The sequence below is a fragment of the Dromiciops gliroides genome, chromosome 1, assembly GCF_019393635.1.
Source record: "Dromiciops gliroides isolate mDroGli1 chromosome 1, mDroGli1.pri, whole genome shotgun sequence".
In the NCBI taxonomy this organism is placed as follows: domain Eukaryota; kingdom Metazoa; phylum Chordata; class Mammalia; order Microbiotheria; family Microbiotheriidae; genus Dromiciops; species Dromiciops gliroides.
The window spans coordinates 358,383,411-358,401,107 of NC_057861.1; the positions used below are offsets into that span (position 1 = coordinate 358,383,411).

The 17,697-nt window shown below is 37.3% G+C and overlaps 1 protein-coding gene across 1 annotated transcript in view; it reads left to right on the plus strand.

Moving 5' to 3' along the window:
* Positions 1-17,697, plus strand: part of TRIO (trio Rho guanine nucleotide exchange factor) — a 274,256-nt gene that overhangs the window by 11,332 nt on the left and 245,227 nt on the right. Inside the window, exons 4-5 of the mRNA XM_043979301.1 lie at positions 6,063-6,194; positions 15,031-15,261. Coding sequence (XP_043835236.1) covers positions 6,063-6,194; positions 15,031-15,261 — 363 coding nt within the window. The remainder of the gene's footprint in view (positions 1-6,062; positions 6,195-15,030; positions 15,262-17,697) is intronic.

The following is a 17,697-nucleotide window of genomic DNA, read 5'->3' on the forward strand; positions in this document are numbered from 1 at the left end:
GAAAATGGAAAAAAGTAGATTAATCGATTTAAGTATGGAATTTCAAAAATTAGAATATCAACAAATCAAACCTTGCAAAAGCACAAAAAATAACATTATAACAATCAGAGGAAAAGATAAAATGAAAAAAACAAAAAATAAGTATAAAAATGTTCAACAAAACTAAGAGTTAGGGTTTTTGGTTTTTGGTTTTTTTAAATGTCAACAGATGGGCAGCTAGGTGGCACAGGGAATAGAGCACTGGCCCTGGATTCAGGAGGACATGAGGTCAAATCCAGCCTCAGACACTTGACACTTACTACCTATGTGACCCTGGGCAAGTCACTTAACCCCAATTGCCTCACCAAAAATAAACAAACAAACAAACAAACAAATGAAATGAAATGAAATGTCAACAGAATTGGTGAACTTTTATCTTATCTAATCTCTAAACAAAACAGTCCATGCCCAAAGAAGAAGAAAATTAAATTTTTCAAAGTTATTAAATCTTATTGGGAAGATATAGGACACAAACATGCTCTTTCCTGATTATCGGTATGACATAACTGCCCGTAAAAGCTTATATGAACTTATACTACATTAAGAAAGTATTGTGTCTCACCTCAGGTACTAGTGATGGATCTGCTGTTTTCTGTCCTCATCAGACAACTTCAGTTCTGAGTTCCACATTGATAGGCTGAAGCATGACCAATAAGGGCATCTAGGTTGTATGGTAAGAAGATTAGATGAAGCAACAGGATATTTATCTTAAAAGAGAAGATGGGGGGAGTGAGTTGAAAGCAGAAGACACAGTAGTTCTTTTTTAATATCTGATGGGCCCTCATATATAAAAGTGATTGGATTAGGGTGGCTTGGCCCTAGAGGACAGAATTAGGAGCATGTGTGGAAGTTGCAAAGAAGCAAATTTAAAGTTTATTTGTTTGTTTGTTTTAAGGAAAACCTGCCTGATTGCTAGAGCTATGCCAGAGTGAAATGGAGTGCTTTGGGAGGCAGAAGCCTTAAGTCAGAGGCTGTTAATTTTTGATTACTTGCTAGATATGTTGTAGAGGGCATATAAAATTGTACTGGGTATGATACTCCTTGCATTTCTGAGATTCTGTTATGCAATCAATCAATGGGCCTTTGTTAAGTGCCTATTTTTTGCCAGGAATTTTACTTCATGCGGTAGGGACAAAAACAAAATAGTCCCTAAACTCAGGATGCTTATGTTTTAAAAGGAGAAACAACATGTACTTAAATAGTATATGTAATATACGTACAAAGTAGATACATAACTTTTTTTTTTGAATGAGCCAATTAGGGTTAAGTGACTTGCCCAGGGTCACATAGCTAGTAAGTGTAAAGTGTCTGAGGATTTGAACTCAGGTCTTCTTGACTCCAGGACTGGTGCTTTATCCACTGCACCACCTAGCTGCCCTGATGATAACTTTTTTTTTTTTTTTTAGTGAGGCAATTGGGGTTAAGTGACTTGCCCAGGGTCACACAGCTAGTAAGTGTTAAGTGTCTGAGGCCAGATTTGTACTCCTGACTCCAGGGCTGGTGCTCTATCCACTGCGCCACCTAGCTGCCCCCCTGATGATAACTTTAAAGGGATAGACGTTACCAGGTAAGAGGACCAGAAAAGACCCCTTGCAGAAGCTGGTGCTTGGCCTGAGTATTGGAAGAAACTAGGGATGTCATATGGAGGAGATAAAAAAGTTATTCCAGGTATGGGGGGCAGCTGGTGCAATGGCAAAAAGATAGAGATGGGTCACCATGTATGAGAAATGGGAAGTTCAGTAATGTGGCGACACCAGAGGGTATGTGGAAGGGAGTCAGGCATAAGAAGAATGGGAAAGTTGGAAAGAGGCCACATTGTGAAGTGCTTCAAATGCTCAATGGAAGACTTTATATTTCGTCCTAGATGTAATAGCGAAATCATGAGTTTATATTGAGTTAAAGGTTGAAATAGTCAGATTGGCTCATTAGGAAAATAACATTGACAGTTGTATAGATGATGCGTTAGAGAGGGGAGACTCTTAAGACAGGGTGAAAGTTAGGAGGCTATTGCAATTGTCCAAGCAAGAGGGGAAGAAAGCCTGGACAAGGTGGTCATTTTGTGAGTGGAGAAAAGGGGGCATTTGTGAGCAAAGTGGAAATGGAAAGGACAAGATTTGATTGGATATAAGGGGTGAGTAGGATGGGATGGAGGATGACACAGTCTTGGCATTTGAGGTGGTAGGGGCTTCATTAGATAGCTAATCCAACCCATGCCTGAGAAAAGAAACTCCATGAGAAGACACACAAAGGTACCTCATCACAATGCCACCCATTTCTCTTTCGTTCTTTCTTATATGCTCAAACATATGTCTGAGCCCTTCAAATGCTTGAAGATAACTGTTACGGCCACCCTTCTCCCTACAATTATGTCTCCATAATAATATCTCCAGTTCTTTAATCTGAGGTAGATCTTCATATGGAATCAAGTAGAAGCACTTCCCATTCTGATTACCCTCTTCTCATTATTCTCTTGGCAGCTAGGTGGTTCAGTGAATAGAGTGTGGGGCCTGGATTCAGAAATATGCATCTTCCTGAGAAATATGCATCTTCCTGAGTTCAAGTCCAGCCTCAGACACTAGCTGTGTGTCACTGGGCAAATCATTTAACTCCATTTGCCTCATTTTCCTCATCTATACAATGAGCTGGAAAAGGAAATGGCAAAATTCCCCAATATCTTTGCCAAGATAACTCCTAATTGAGTCACCAAGAGTCAGACACATCTGAAATGATTGAACAACAAAAAAGATATTCTCTAACTTATCAATGTTCTACCTATACTGTGGTTCTCAAAACTAAACATTATATTCTGAAAAAGACTAAAATGGAGAATACTTTTTTCCCCTACCAAGGGTAAAGGAAAAGTAGAAATAACAGTAAAGAAACAGAGTGTATATCCCAAGATCCTATTTATGAGTTCAGTTTGAACAATATTCTGTTGTCTTGTCCACTTAAAATGGTGCAGAGAGATATGGCTTTTATCATCTTGAGGGGAACTTACTTTGCCACATATTAGGGAGAGTCTGTCCTCATTTCATTTCATCAAAGTGAAACCAATCATATGTGCTAAGCATAAGTTATGTCATAAGGTAGGACTGGGTGGGAGTAGAACTAACTAGCTATGAAGAATGTAGCTGTGGGTACTAAGTGAGGCAGAATAGAACATAGGGTGCTTTACAGCTTGGTGGCCCTCAGTCTTCTAACAGATGAAGAATTGAAAAATAATTGCTTGTAATAATAAGCCTGCTAATTAATCATTAAAGCTCCTTTTTACTGCTTTCTATGTATTTATTTATCAATATTCCTTTATTATTCTTCTCCAGTTTTGCAAAGCTGACCTCTCCATCTTGTGTTCAAATGTAGTCTAAAAAATAAATCCTGGGGGCAGCTAGGTGGCGCAGTGGACAAAGCACTGGCCCTGGATTCAGGAGTACCTGAGTTCAAATACAGCCTCAGACACTTGACACTTAATAGCTGTGTGACCCTGGGCAAGTTACTTAGCCCCCACTGCCCTGGAAATAAATAAATAAGCAAGCAAGCAAATAAATAAATAAATCCTTATTGTGCTCACCATATACCCCAGAAAACCCACTTTTTCCTGAAGGATGTTCATTTTTTGAGATCATATGATAGGGGGCAGCTAGGTGGCTCAGTGGATAGAGCACTGGCCCTGGATTCAGAAGGACCTGAGTTCAAATCTGGCCTCAGACACTAGCTGTGAGACCCTGGGCAAGTCACTTAAGCCCAATTGCCTCACCAAAAAAAAAAAAAGAAAAAAAAGAGATCATATGGTAGACTTTAACATAGTTTAGAATTTATGACTCATTTTTTCACATGAAATTGCCCCGTATGTACACTAAATCTCTCAAAGCATTTCAGTAAACTACTACACTGAGCCATTCAACTTTTCACCCAGCTGATCCCCAGACTACGTTTTTTTAGTATATATGACTCATTGGGGGAAAAAAAGTAATCGGGGGGCAGCTAGGTGGCGCAGTGGATAGAGCACTGGCCCTGGATTCTGGAGCACTTGAGTTCAAATCCGACCTCAGACATTTGACACTTACTAGCTGTGTGACCCTGGGCAAGTCACATAAACCTCATTGCCCCTCAAAAAAAAGAAAGAAAGAAAGATAAAAAGAAAAAGAAAAACAAGTAATTATGGCCTATACAGTGTGTAGAGGGAGTAAATGTGTAAGAAAACTGGAAAATCAGGAAGGGTCTGGGTTATGAAGAGCTTTAAATGCCAAAGATCAGAGAGGTAATGGAGCCCTTAGATTTTATTGAATTGGGGGAAGAGGGACAGGTGACATACTGAGACCTGCACTTCAGAGGGGAAAATTACTTTGCCAGTCAGTCACTAAGCATTTATTAAGGACCTACTATGTATTAGGCATTGTGCCAAGCACTAGAGTTAGACAGAAAGACAAAAGATAGACTCTTCCCTCAAGTAGCTAAAAATCATATAGAGAGGTGGGAGAACAACATACAAATAACCATGAACAAACAAAAGCATGTACAAGTAAAAGAGCAAATAATCCTAAAAGGGACAGCATTCGAATTAAGAAAGATTGGGAAAGGCTTCCTGTAGGTGAGATTTTAGTTGGGACTCCAGGAGGTGGAGATGAGGAGGAAGGGCATTCCAGGCATAGAGGGACAGCTTTCTAGTACAGGAGCAGTATAGATTCATGGTGAAAAAAATAGATTATTTATTTTACATTTTGAAAGGTATCTAGTAAATTTCCTGATTGACAAATATATTATTGTTGATGTTTAGTCATTTTAGTCCTGTGTGACTCTTCATGACCCTATTTGGGGTTTTCTTGGCAAAGCAACTGGAGTGGTTTGTTCCTTCTCAAGCTCATTTTACAGATGAGGAAACTGAGGCAAACAGGATTAAATGACTTGCCAAGGAGTCACACAACTAGTAAGTATCTGAGGTGAGATTTGAACTCAGGAAGATAAGTGTTCTTGACTCCAGGCCCAAAATTCTATCCTCTGTGCTACCTGGTAAATATATTAGCACAGTGCTTTTCACATGATAAGGGCTTATAGTAAATGTTTCATTCATTCATTCCTAATAACCAGCCATCCTTTGCTTTTCCTGATATTTAGGAAAATGTCTTAGTGGAAAGGATATAAAAGAATTTAAAACAAAGAGAAAAAATGTTTATATCTGTTTAGCTTAATTGAATTAGTTTCTTAATTGGGCCTTCTGCTGTGTGTGTGTGTGTGTGTGTGTGTGTGTGTGTGTGTGTGAGTGATTGTGTGCCTTAGACACTTAACTGTCATAGATTCTAATAGGCAGTCCCATAAGAAATTTGGCAGTGATTTATCAGCTGTGTGATTAACAATGGGGAAATAAGGTGGGGAGGAACTAAAGAGAGATTGGAATGACTTTCAACTGCTAGAAGCTGATATTCTCTAAGCTATTTGGTATAGCTAGGACTGTTCTGGTTTGCATGCAAATTAGCTTAGGACCCCAATGATTTCACTGCTTCCTTATGCCCTTATCTCTCTCCCAGATTCCACATCCTCAGTTGAGAAGTTCACTCTCCTCAGTGGTTGAATTTTAGTCCTTCTGCTCATTTGCTTTTGCAATGGGTAGAAAAAATGGGCAGGACATCCTTGCTAATGTTAGGTAAATGGATTATTTGCTGTTGTTTTTCAATTAGTCCTTAAATCTAGCAGGAGGGGAATAGAGATGAAAGAGCTTTAGGAAGTGGAGATGTTTTGGAGTCCTGATTTTAGAGGAGGTTGATGATAGCTAGTGGAGCTCTGCTCCAGGCACCCAAGAATATAGTAGAGTAAGGAACATGTTTTCAGAGTAGGACTTTTCCATTAATTTGCAATCACTTCTTAAAATGTATTAACCATTTAGATTGAATTTTAAGCAATTATTAATTCAGAGATACTCTCTTAATTGCTCTTATAAATTGCTTTCAAAATTCATGTTTCTACCTAGTTTAAGTTATTATGGATAAAGGTAATTATTGTTGGGTTTTGTTTTTGTTTTTATTTCCTAGTACATGAGCAATGTAGATTCATGGTGCAAAGCCTGCGGCGAGGTAGAACTTCCTTCTGAGCTGCAGGATTTAGAAGACGCAATTCACCATCACCAAGGAATATATGAACATATCACTCTTGCTTACTCAGAAGTAAGTGACCTGTTGAACTAGAGTTTTACAGAAATATTATTGTATTTTCTCCTGTGCCCTCAAGATTTTGAAAATAATCAATTATGAATAGTCTGGGAAAAATCTTTAGGATTCCTAAGGACAATTCCAAGAGAAAGGGCTTTCTTTGCTTTGGTTGTTGAAATTGTGGTGTGTGTGTTTTTTAATTATTAATTGCTTTATTATTTTTGTCATCTGCCTTATGTAAGCAACTAAACTTAAGTCTTAGACACATTATTTTTGGTCACAGTACACATTTATTTATGTTGCCCTAGGTTATTTTCACTTTATTAATGTTCCCTTCAAGCCCTTATATGTTATAGTAGCCACTAAATAAATATTTGTTTAACAGAATCCATCTTTCTAATCCTCCTAAATAAGACTTTCTAGGAAAGAGGATCTCATGTCTGAAATGTCTTTCTTTTCATAGATGCCATCATAATTTTTTTTCTCCCAACTAAACCTAGTAAAATGAACAAATTATTTGTGATGATTTTTCCCGTTTTGAATTCTGATTGTCTAGAATGGATTCTTTGGGGGCAGCTAGGTGGTGTAGTGGATAAAGCACTGACCCTGGATTCAGAAGTACCTGAGTTCAAATCCAGCCTCAGACACTTGACACTTACTAGCTGTGTGACCCTGGGCAAGTCACTTAACCCCCATTGCCCCCAAAAAACAAAAACAAAAGGAATAGAATGGATTCTTTCTTCATTTTAAGGCATTCTATTTCTGAGCTTATTCAGGATTGATGTTTAAAATGTATATTTTAAAATTAAGTATATTTGTATAGTGTTTAGCACAGTGCCTGGCACACTGTGCTATACAAATGCTAGCTATTATTATTATTAGATTATCTCATGCCAGTCCATATTTTTATATGACATTTTAAAGTTACAAAGTGCTTTTTAAAGAACCATGTGAGTTACATTTTTCAAGTATTATTACTATTTTATCAGTGCGAAAACTCAGCTGTAGAAAGGTTCAGTGACTTGCCCACAGTTACACAGCCTCTTACCAGACTTGTAGAGCTAGGCTTAAACCAAAGGTTTTTTACTTTTTAGCCCAATGTTCCTTCTAGAAGACATGGGGAATTTCAGACTTTACTTTTATAGGAGATTTAACAAATCTATAGATCACTTGAATAATAATTTATATAAATCTATATCACTGGGTGTCAGAAAGTTACCTCTTTCACCTACTTTTATAATTTCAAGGGTTTAAATCTACCTCTTATGGACAGCTTACTGATATTTCTGTGTAATCCTTCCAGATAGAGGTAAAGGATTATATTTGCACAGTTTTATAGCCTTTTGGGCATGGTTCAAAATTGCTCTCCAGAATGGTTGGATCAGTTCACAACTCCACCAACAATGCATTAGTGTTCCAATTTTCCTACATGTTCTCCAACATTTATAATTTTCCTTTTTTCTTTTTGTCATATTAGTCAATCTGATAGGTGTGAAGTGGTACCTCAGAGTAGTTTTTTTGTTTTGGTTTTTGTTGTTTTTTGTTTTTTTAGGGCAATGAGGGTTAAGTGACTTGCCCAGGGTCACACAGCTAATAAGTGTTAAGTGTCTGGGGCTGGATTTGAACTCAGGTCCTCTTGAATCCAGGGCCAGTGTTTTATCCACTGTGCCACCTAGCTGCCCCCCTCAGAGTAGTTTTAATTTGCATTTCTCTAATTAGTATTGATCAATAACTTTTTTTCATACATAGAATGCTTTAATTTCTTCATCTTAAAACTGCCTAGTCTTAACCTTTGATCACTTCTCAATTGGGGAATGGCTTATATTCTTATAAATTTGATTAAGTTCTCTATATATTTTAAAAATGAGGCCTTTATCAGAAAGACTGGCTGTAAAAATTGTTCCCCAGCGTTCTGCTTTGCTTCTTCTTCTTCTTCTTCTTCTTCTTCTTCTTCTTCTTCTTCTTCTTCTTCTTCTTCTTCTTCTTCTTCTTCTTTTTTTTTGGTGGGGCAGTGAGGTTTAAGTGACTTGCTCAAGGTCACACAACTAGTAAGTGTCAAGTGTCTGAGGCCAAACTTGACCTCAGGTCCTCCTGAATTCAGGGCCAGTGCTTTATCCACTGCATCACCTAGCTGCCCCCCTGCTTTCCTTCTAGACTTGGTTGCATTGATTTTTTGTGTGTAAAACATTTTTAATTCAATGTAATCAAAATGATCCAATTTGCATTTCGTAATGTTCTCTATCTCATCTTTGGTCATAAATTCTTCCCCTGTTTATAGATCTGACAGGTAGACTATTCCTTTCTCTTCTAATTTGCCTATGGTATCACCCTTCATGTCTAACTTTTTCATAATTCTATACCTGACTAAAATAGGGTAACTTCACTGAATCTCAATTTTTCCAGTTGTTACAGAGAGTGAATGATCATTCTTTTCTTTGTCTATCAGGATCACTACTCACTTTTTGAGAATAGAATTGCATTGTTTGAGTTTTCTTTCAAGTGGTGGTGATAATGTTTGAGCTGTTCAGTCATTCCTGTGACCAGTGGCACACATTTATGAGATGTGTGGCCAGGGCCAGGGCCAGGGCCAGGGCCAAGAATGTGGTCTGTAGCCATGGAACTATATTTTTACTCAGAGACTACAAGGGTCATACCTGAGTCCTTGGCATTGTTCTCCTCAGCCACTGAAGGAACCAGATTACAAACTACCCTTGTGATTTTTACGAAAGGTACCATGAGGGTAGAAATTAATGTTATTGTTCTTATTATTACATTCTTTTCATCACTTTTCAATTTGAAATCAGATTTGAGTTCATAAAGAAAATGAGACACTTAAATATGGGTCATGTGTTCATCCCCCTAGGATGTGGTCTCACAAGATTTTTAATTGGTACAGATAGTTTGAAATGGACAAATTTCCTAGAAATAAAAAGATTCTTAGACTGAGGTTTTAAGCCACAAATTTTCAGACTATGTTTACAGAGAAACTGTAAGCCCCAGAAGACTGTAATTCTAAAAAACCTGACAAAATTTTACATGGAACTGAATAAAATTCTGATGCTACTGTGTATATTTTTAAAAGTGGCCTCCCTTTTCTCTAAAGCTTTCTGACATCTCCCCAGGGCGGTAGTAGTGACTGAATTCTTTGGCTCTAGGCATCGTGGAATCAGAATGTCAGATCCACAGAAGAATTTAGAGATCATCTCAAGCAAACTCTTTTTTTTTATGGATGAGAAAATGCTCAAATTCAAGACAAATAATCACCTTGTACTTCTAAGTGAAATCCTTTTAAATTTTAAAAGAGGAGGAAATTTAAACTGCTTCTCCATTCAGCTTTCCTTGTTTCTAGTGGTACTGATGGTGTAGATAGGAAATAGGAAGACTTGCCAGTAAGATTATATGTGTGAGTGTGTGTGTGTGTGTGTGTGTGTGTGTGTGTGTGTGTGTGTGTGTATGTGAGTGTGTATATGTATATATTTTTACATAAAGACCTGCTTTGCTCTGTTTTAATTAGACTTATCCCATGTTGATCCTGTTTGTATTTCAACAATAGGAGCATACCTGAGTCTTATAAACATTTGCTTGCTTCAGCTTGCCAGATTTGGAGTTAACGTACTTGATCACTCAAATGGGTAGGGCAGTATACATAGAGACTTATGATGACTTGTAGTTTTACTTTTTACATAATTTATTGATCTAGAACAACAAAAGGAAAAAAAGAGCATCTCTGTCTCTTCCTCCCCCTAGAACCATCCTTTTAGATTTTAAATGACACAAAGCATAGTTAAGCAAAACAGACCAACACATTTGCCTTGTAGTTTAAGAGATAACTATATGTTAGTTCTGTTTTGCTTTTTATTTGTTAATAAAAGGTATTTATCCTTTGTAGAAATATAATTTTTTATAAAAAAGACGAGCAGTTCAATAAACCCTGGCCATATTACTGGATTAAAGATCCCAATTAGATTACATTAAAATCATTAAGTGAAACAAATTATTCATTAAAAAGTATTTACCACTTTAAGAAATAAAGAGTGATCTATAAGATCAGGGTAGGAGGCTCGCTTCAGCTTTTTTTCTTGAAACACTGACTCCCACAAAACTAGACAGTGCCAAGAAACATGAGTTTTCCTTCCTGCTTTTCCAATAACCCCCTGTATGACTTTGGACAGGTCACTTTATTTTTCAGTTTCTTCATCTATAAATTGAAGTCATTGGGCAGGGGCAAATCTTTAGTCTTTCTTCTCTGACATTCTATGGTTTTTATGTAAATTTGGGAAACTTACTCCCTGCCTCAATTTCTTCTTTTGAAAAAAACACACTGGCTCACCACATGTCTCAACAGGACTTTATGAGGTTTAATAAGCTCCTCTCTGCAAAGCTTGTTGTGTTTCTTAGCTTCAAGGCACTGTATAAATACAGAATGATATTATTATTGTCATTAGGGCAGGATAAAAACAAACAGCAATATATATGAGTCACCCCAATCATTAGCTTTGTAAAATTACACCTCTGTTATGGATATAGAATCTCAGTTGCCTTGATAGTAACTTTACAAACCAATTATTCTAAAGCCTCATCAAACAAAGCAGTCTTGCATTGGATTTAATAGATTATATTCAATCTTTGGCATAACATCAGAGCTGGTAAGTTTCAAAAACACTGGTTGTTTTTCTTTTTCCCATCCCCTCCCCCAGAGAGTTGAGGTCTTTCCAAGCTGTAGTATTATGGAAGGGAAAACCCTATAAAATCAACCTGAACCCATTCTCTTAGAGTAATGCTATGTGCCCAAAGGAGATAACTAAGAAGGCTTTTGCTGGTAGCTTTCAAACTCTCCTAATTTAGGCAGTTCTAGTAACTACCTGGGCAGCTGGGTAGTACAGGGGATAGATTGCCAGATCTGCAATCAGAAAGATTCATCTTCCTGAGTTCAAATGTGGCCTCAAACACTAACTGTGTGACCCTGGATAAGTCACAACCCAGTTTGCCTCAGTTCCTCATCTGTAAAATGAGCTGGAGAAGGAAATGGCAAATCACTCCATTATCTTTATCAAGAAAAGCCCCAAGGGGTGATGAAGAGTTGGACAAGACTGAAAAAATGAACAATAACAATAAGTAACTGCCTAGAGGTAGCAGGAGATGAATCACCATGGAGGAAGTTGAGTAGTAGTAGCATAGTGTTGTTTTGTGCATCAGCAGAGCCCATCTATGAATGCAGCAGACCAGAAGCAGAAAGACTGAATTACAAATCCAAATTCTAGAAGTTTATTCTGAAAGCTCCAATTGCAGTTAGACTTCTATTCCAGAAGGGCCAGAAAAGGTAGGGGCATGGATGGTTTGCCTTCAACTCTACTTCATGTATTGCCCACAATTCAACACAGAAAGATATTTCACCTGGTATGTAAACCTTTTGACAATTATTTTCAAGCCTGAATTTTTATATTTACTCCTTAGAGTGGTTATTATTTCATTCCATATTTTCCAGCCTTTCACTAGTACTAATTAGCTGCTTCCCTGAATCTGGGACAGATGCAAGAATTTTGACCAGTCTAATTTCTAGCCTCGTAATGACTTGGGATCCTTGAATGTCATTATATCCTGACTGTCTTCAACTTTTATCAGAATCACAAAATGAAGGATGAAGTTAAGCCAAAGCTGGGGAAGCCAATAGGCATTGTTGAACCAAACACAGAATGATTATTAAATTCTGTGCTATAAATAGTAGCTATTGCCCTGACCCCCAGGTCTTTCCCTTTCCCCCACCAAAAATAACAAACCACCAGCAAACTCCTGTCCTTGGATTGCCAATGCAAGGATATTTTAGTTATGCCACTTACACCTCCTAGAGATTTCTTTAATCTTTAATTTTCCCCCCACTCCCTCCAAGAAAAAAAAATTGCTATTTTCCCAAGAAAGGTTAATTTTCATCACTTATATCTTAATGATGTCAGAATATTTTGTTCTTACTCAGTGTTCTTTTTCAAATCATTGGAAACAGCATTCTGCCTCCCTTTTAGATCTGAAATGTTAGATTTAAATCAAACAAACTTAACTTGATGTTCAGTTGTTTTTGGTCTTGGACTACATACAGATGCTTATGTCAGGGTTAGCCATAGCCAGAAGCCCTTAATGATGCTTCCTGTTCTTAGATAATTATGAAACTTTGACATTTTACAGGTGAATAGGTAGATAGTCCTGCTGGGATCATTTTAGTCAGATATAATCTAGTAGCAAGTTTCAAGATCCAGATACCAGAAACAGAAATTAGCAAACTTGGCCATGAATTTCTGTGTAATTTTATTTTGTCATGTATGGCATAAAAAGTAGAGAAAGGTTCTTTCTGCCTCAGAGGTAGTTTGTAGTGCAATGGTTAGAGTACTGGGTCTGGAGTCAGAAAGATATGATTTCAAATCCCAGTCTCATACATTTACTAACTATGTGAATCAGGATAAGTTATTTCACCTCTGTCTGCCTGTTTCCTCATCTGTAAAATGCAGATAATAATTGCACCTATCACTCGTGGTTTTTGTGAGAACCAAATGAGATATTTGTAAAGTCCTTAGCACAGTGCCAAGAGTATAGTAGACACTATATAAAAGCTATTGTTTTTGTTCTTCTTATTCTTATTCTCTATTTACTTTCCATTAAAATAGTCTAAGTAATTTTTCACTTAGATTCCAGGCACTTATGTTTCCTTTTAAATAATGGAGGCAAATACTCTTGACATGTTAGTACTGTTTATTACATATTTAGTCACTTTTATTGCTTTAATTAATCTGTGCATTTTCCTTCCCTTGAGCTGTGAATGTATGCTATTGATTTGGTTATTTATAAAACATATTTTATAGCATACAAGTTAACTTACAGCAGCATCTTATTAACCTTCCTTAATGCACAAGTGCTCCTTCACACACACACACACACACACACACACACACACACACACCCCAGTTTGAGATAATGAGGACAATTCAGCCTATAAATTAATGGCAGAAGACTTGTTGTAATAAGAATTGGTAAGGAATTTACTAGCTGTTTTTCCAACAGAGATACCTAAAAACTAAACACATTTTGAAACTAGGTTGACATAGCTTGTTTGAATCCATCAGAATTTACCTAGCAGTTAAGTCCAAACAGTCCTGAAGTACTTGGCACATCATGAACTTTTTTATTAATTGCTTTGGTTAGGCTTTTGTTTAAATTGTATGTAATTTACTTGGCTTCCTTTTTTCTTTGCAATATCTCCTTCTGTTCATCTCCTTCTGGGATATGCTAGGGTGAAGGATGTTTATTTTTGGAATCTTTTCTTCTGCAAAACAGTCTATTAGACTATAAAATAATCATCATGTTTATCTTGGCCACGGAATACTATTTTACTAAGGGTAAGAAAAAGCAGGTTTTTCTGAGTTATTGAAACAGGTTGTACTAATCTTATTCCCTTAAACAGTATAAACTCTATCGCAACATTTGCTTAGAGAGATTCCTATAGTGGACAGGAATATATTCCTGAAAGGATGTTTTTGAGGTTAAAAAGAAATCTTTTCAGTTTGCTTACATTTAAAAATAAAAAATTACCCATAACTGCTGACCATAAACATTTCTGCTGCTACAATTTTTTTTTATTCCTGCGTTAGCAGTCAGCCAGCAAACACCTATTAAGTGCCTGCTATGTGCCAGGCACTGTGCTAAGCACTATTGATACAAAGAAAGACACACACACACACACACACACACACACACACACAAAAATCTCTGCTATCAAAGAGCTCATAGTCTAAAGAGGAAAATAACATGCAAATGATTATGTAAAAGCAAGATATAGATAGGAAAAATTGGAGATAATCAGCTGAGGGAAGGGATGACTAGGATTGCAGAGGATTGGGAAAGGCTTCTTTTAGAAAGTGAGATTTTAGGAGGGATTTAAAAGAAGCCAGAGGATTGATGAGGGTGAAGAGGATTCTAGTCATAAAGAACAGACCACATTTGAGTGATAATGTCTTCTTGTTCAAGGAGTCCAGTGCTACTTGGTTGCAGAGTATGTGGGGGTGAGGGAAGTGTAAGAAGATTGGAAAGGGACAAACAATAAAGTTTCATTAAATTGGTGTATATCTTTATTGAACCTCCTGGAGAAATGTATTGTTGTAATTATTTTCATTTCTATAAATCCTTTGTTAAGTTTTCATGGCTAATGTAGGTGTTGAACTGTAAATATCCTCAAGAAAGGAATGGTAAATGAAATTCTTGTTACTTGAGCTATTTAATCCCATAACAATATGAAAAATATGCTTTGTGCTGGAAATTGACAGCTCCTCTATTGTGTGAGAGCCCCTGAACATTTGATATGACAGAGTACCTCTGCCCTACCCTACTAAACTTTGGTCAGTGGAGTCTTGAAGTAGCCTCACATCTCAGTTGTTGGACAGGGACTGAAGTGGGGCTCTTCCACTCCTCCAGCTTCCAGAGTAGCTAAGCAGTCTCTGTTGTCACCCTCCCAGTAAAAGGCCAAGTATTCTCCCACCCCAAATATACTCTCATACTCTAACATCACCTAATCTTAAACTAGAAAATACTCTGGGAGCATTCTTTTTTAGCCTTTGCTTATTAGTAACATTAGGCTTTTTCCATTTCAGTCATTTATATTTGACTTCTTGCTGTTTAGGCCACAACTGCACTTATCTTAGCTCTTATTTTAGCTCACTTTTTGGTTTCTTGTCATCAGATAAATGATAGAAAGTTTTACTTTTTCTATAGAAAAATACATTTGAATAGAAATGGAATCTGTGTTTATAAGTAGTGCATGCTGAACAGAGCTCTCACCCTTGAAATAAATGCTAAATTTATTCCTGGGCAGGTAAGCCAAGATGGAAAATCACTGCTTGACAAACTTCAACGACCTTTAACTCCTGGCAGTTCAGATTCATTGACAGCTTCTGCAAACTATTCCAAGGCTGTGCACCATGTTCTTGATGTCATCCATGAAGTTCTTCACCATCAGAGGCAGCTAGAAAACATCTGGCAGCACCGGAAGGTCCGTCTGCATCAGAGGCTTCAGCTGTGTGTTTTCCAACAAGATGTTCAACAGGTCAGTTGTTGACATTTCATAGGTCTGTAATTTATTAAATTAGGAGTGTTGTGTGGTACAGCAATATTTGTTAGAAAATAAGGATGATGATAACACACAGAGGAATGACAATGTGACATTGTGAATAAAGGACTGAACTTGGAGTCAGGAAGACTTGGGTTTAAATCCTGCTGCACATACTTAATAAATAATAAACCCTTAGCCTCTTATCTTCAGTTTCCTCCTTATTATAGAGGGAATAATAATAGTATTTAGATCACAGCATTGTTGAGAGAATTGAGATAATTTTTCTAAAAGGTCTTTGTAAACTTTAAAATGCCTTATACATGTGAGCTATTTTGAAAATTTCCAGTATGATGTTGCTAATTACTGCAAAATGCAGTGATGCTGCGATTTGAAACCAGTATGCAACTTTATTGGTTGTTATGATTTTCCCCACTCTGAAAAAAAAGTCTTTTAGATTTAGAATTTCAGTCATTTCTATCTCTTGTCTTCTTAGGAAAGTTCCATGACAAATGTTACAAATTAGTTGCAAGAATGTACACATATTAAAGTTAATAGCTCTTATATTTCATATGTTTTAGTAATAGCTATGCACGTACCTCTGTCGAAATATGCACAGTTATTTAAGCTGCCTTTATTGCTCTGTCCCTTGAGCTAAGTGAGGTCAGAGGAGTCCAGCTAGGCAAATTGAGCAAAGCTTCATAGAGGAAGTGACATTTTTAGTGGGGCTTGAGAAAATATCAGGAGGCATAAGTCAAGGTATTTCAGGAATAAAAAATGCTTTCTGGGAAGGCACAGAGGTGGGAAAGCAAAGCCCATGTTTCAAAAGTAAGTGTAGTTTGGCCAGAGCACAGGATGCGTGAATGGGATCACAGAACCTTAGATGTAAAGTTGAAAAAAGCCTTAGCGAACCAGCCCCCTTCATTTTTGCAGATGAGGAAACTGAGACCCAGAAGTAAAGTGAATTACACAAGACGCACAGCTAGGGTCTGAACACTCGTCCCTTGATGTTAAATCAGTCATTCATTTTTTTTTTTTTTTTTGGTGGGGCGATGGGGGTTAAGTGACTTGCCCGAGGTCACACAGCTAGTAAGTGTCAAGTGTCTGAGGCCCGATTTGAACTCTGGTCCTCCTGAATCCAAGGCCAGTGCTTTATCCACTGAGCCACCTAGCTGCCCCCAAATCAGTCATTCTTTCTACCATATCCTGTGAGATAAGTAGTGAAGGACTATGTTGTGAAAGGTCTCGAAAATCAAATTAAGGAAGCTGATCTTTGTATTGGAGGCAATAAGGAGCCATTGGAATTTTTTGAACAGAGTGGAGAGAAAGTGTTCAGAGATATGCAAACAAACAAAAAAAAAATCTGGTGGTATTGTGTAGATGGATTTCTAAGAGAGATTTAGCAATTCTAGGTATCAAGCCGACCCATCAGGAGAAACCCAGAATATATGCTGCTGGAGGAAGGTATGGAAATCAGGGTATGGTTGCAAGAAATATTAAGAAGAGCAGATATTGTGGAGGATTTTACAACTAATTAGAGGTGGGCAGCAAGCAAAGAATTAGGATTAAAGATGGACTTCAAAGATTCATACTAAAATATTGGGGGCAGCTAGGTGGCGCAGTGGATAAAGCACTGACCCTGGATGTGGGTCAAATCCATCCTCAGACACTTGACACTAGCTGTGTGACCCTGGGCAAGTCACTTAACCCTCATCACCTCGCAAAAAACAAAAACAAAAAAACCCACTAAAATGTTTATGGTAAAAGGGGAATAGAGAATAAACATTTTTTAAGGGCCCACTATGTACCAAACACTGTGCTAAGTATTTTACAAATATTATCTCATTTGAACCTCACAATAACCTCCTCTACATTCAAGGTACTATTATCCTTATTTTACAGTTGAGGAAAATAAGGTATTCAGTGGTGAAGTGACTTGTCCAGGATCAGAAGACTATTAAGTATCTGAGGCTGGATTTGAATTAGAGTCTTCCTGACTTTAGGCCCAGTACACTGTGCCAGCTGGCTAGCTACCTCTAAATTTTTTTTTAAATGCATGTTGGCTATGAAATGAGAGGACTCGTGTTCTAATCCTGCCATTGCCATTTACTACCTATATGACCTTGAGCAAGTCACTTTCCTTCTCCAGACTTTAATTTCTTCATCTCTAAATTAAGGAGGTTTGACTAAATGACCTCTGAGGCCCCTTCCCTCTAAATCTATGATCCTATCGCTGTGAGATTGTGATAGAATCACTAGGAAGTGGTAGAATCAATAGGAATAGGCATATCTGGAGAATAAATAGGTTTTTTTAATTGTAAACTTTCTCTTCAATATATGAACAAAAGCAAAAAGATGCTTTTACAAAAAGCTGTGGATATCCATTAAATGTAGTTGGGTTGTTTTGGGTATTTTTTTTTAAAAACAAGTGAG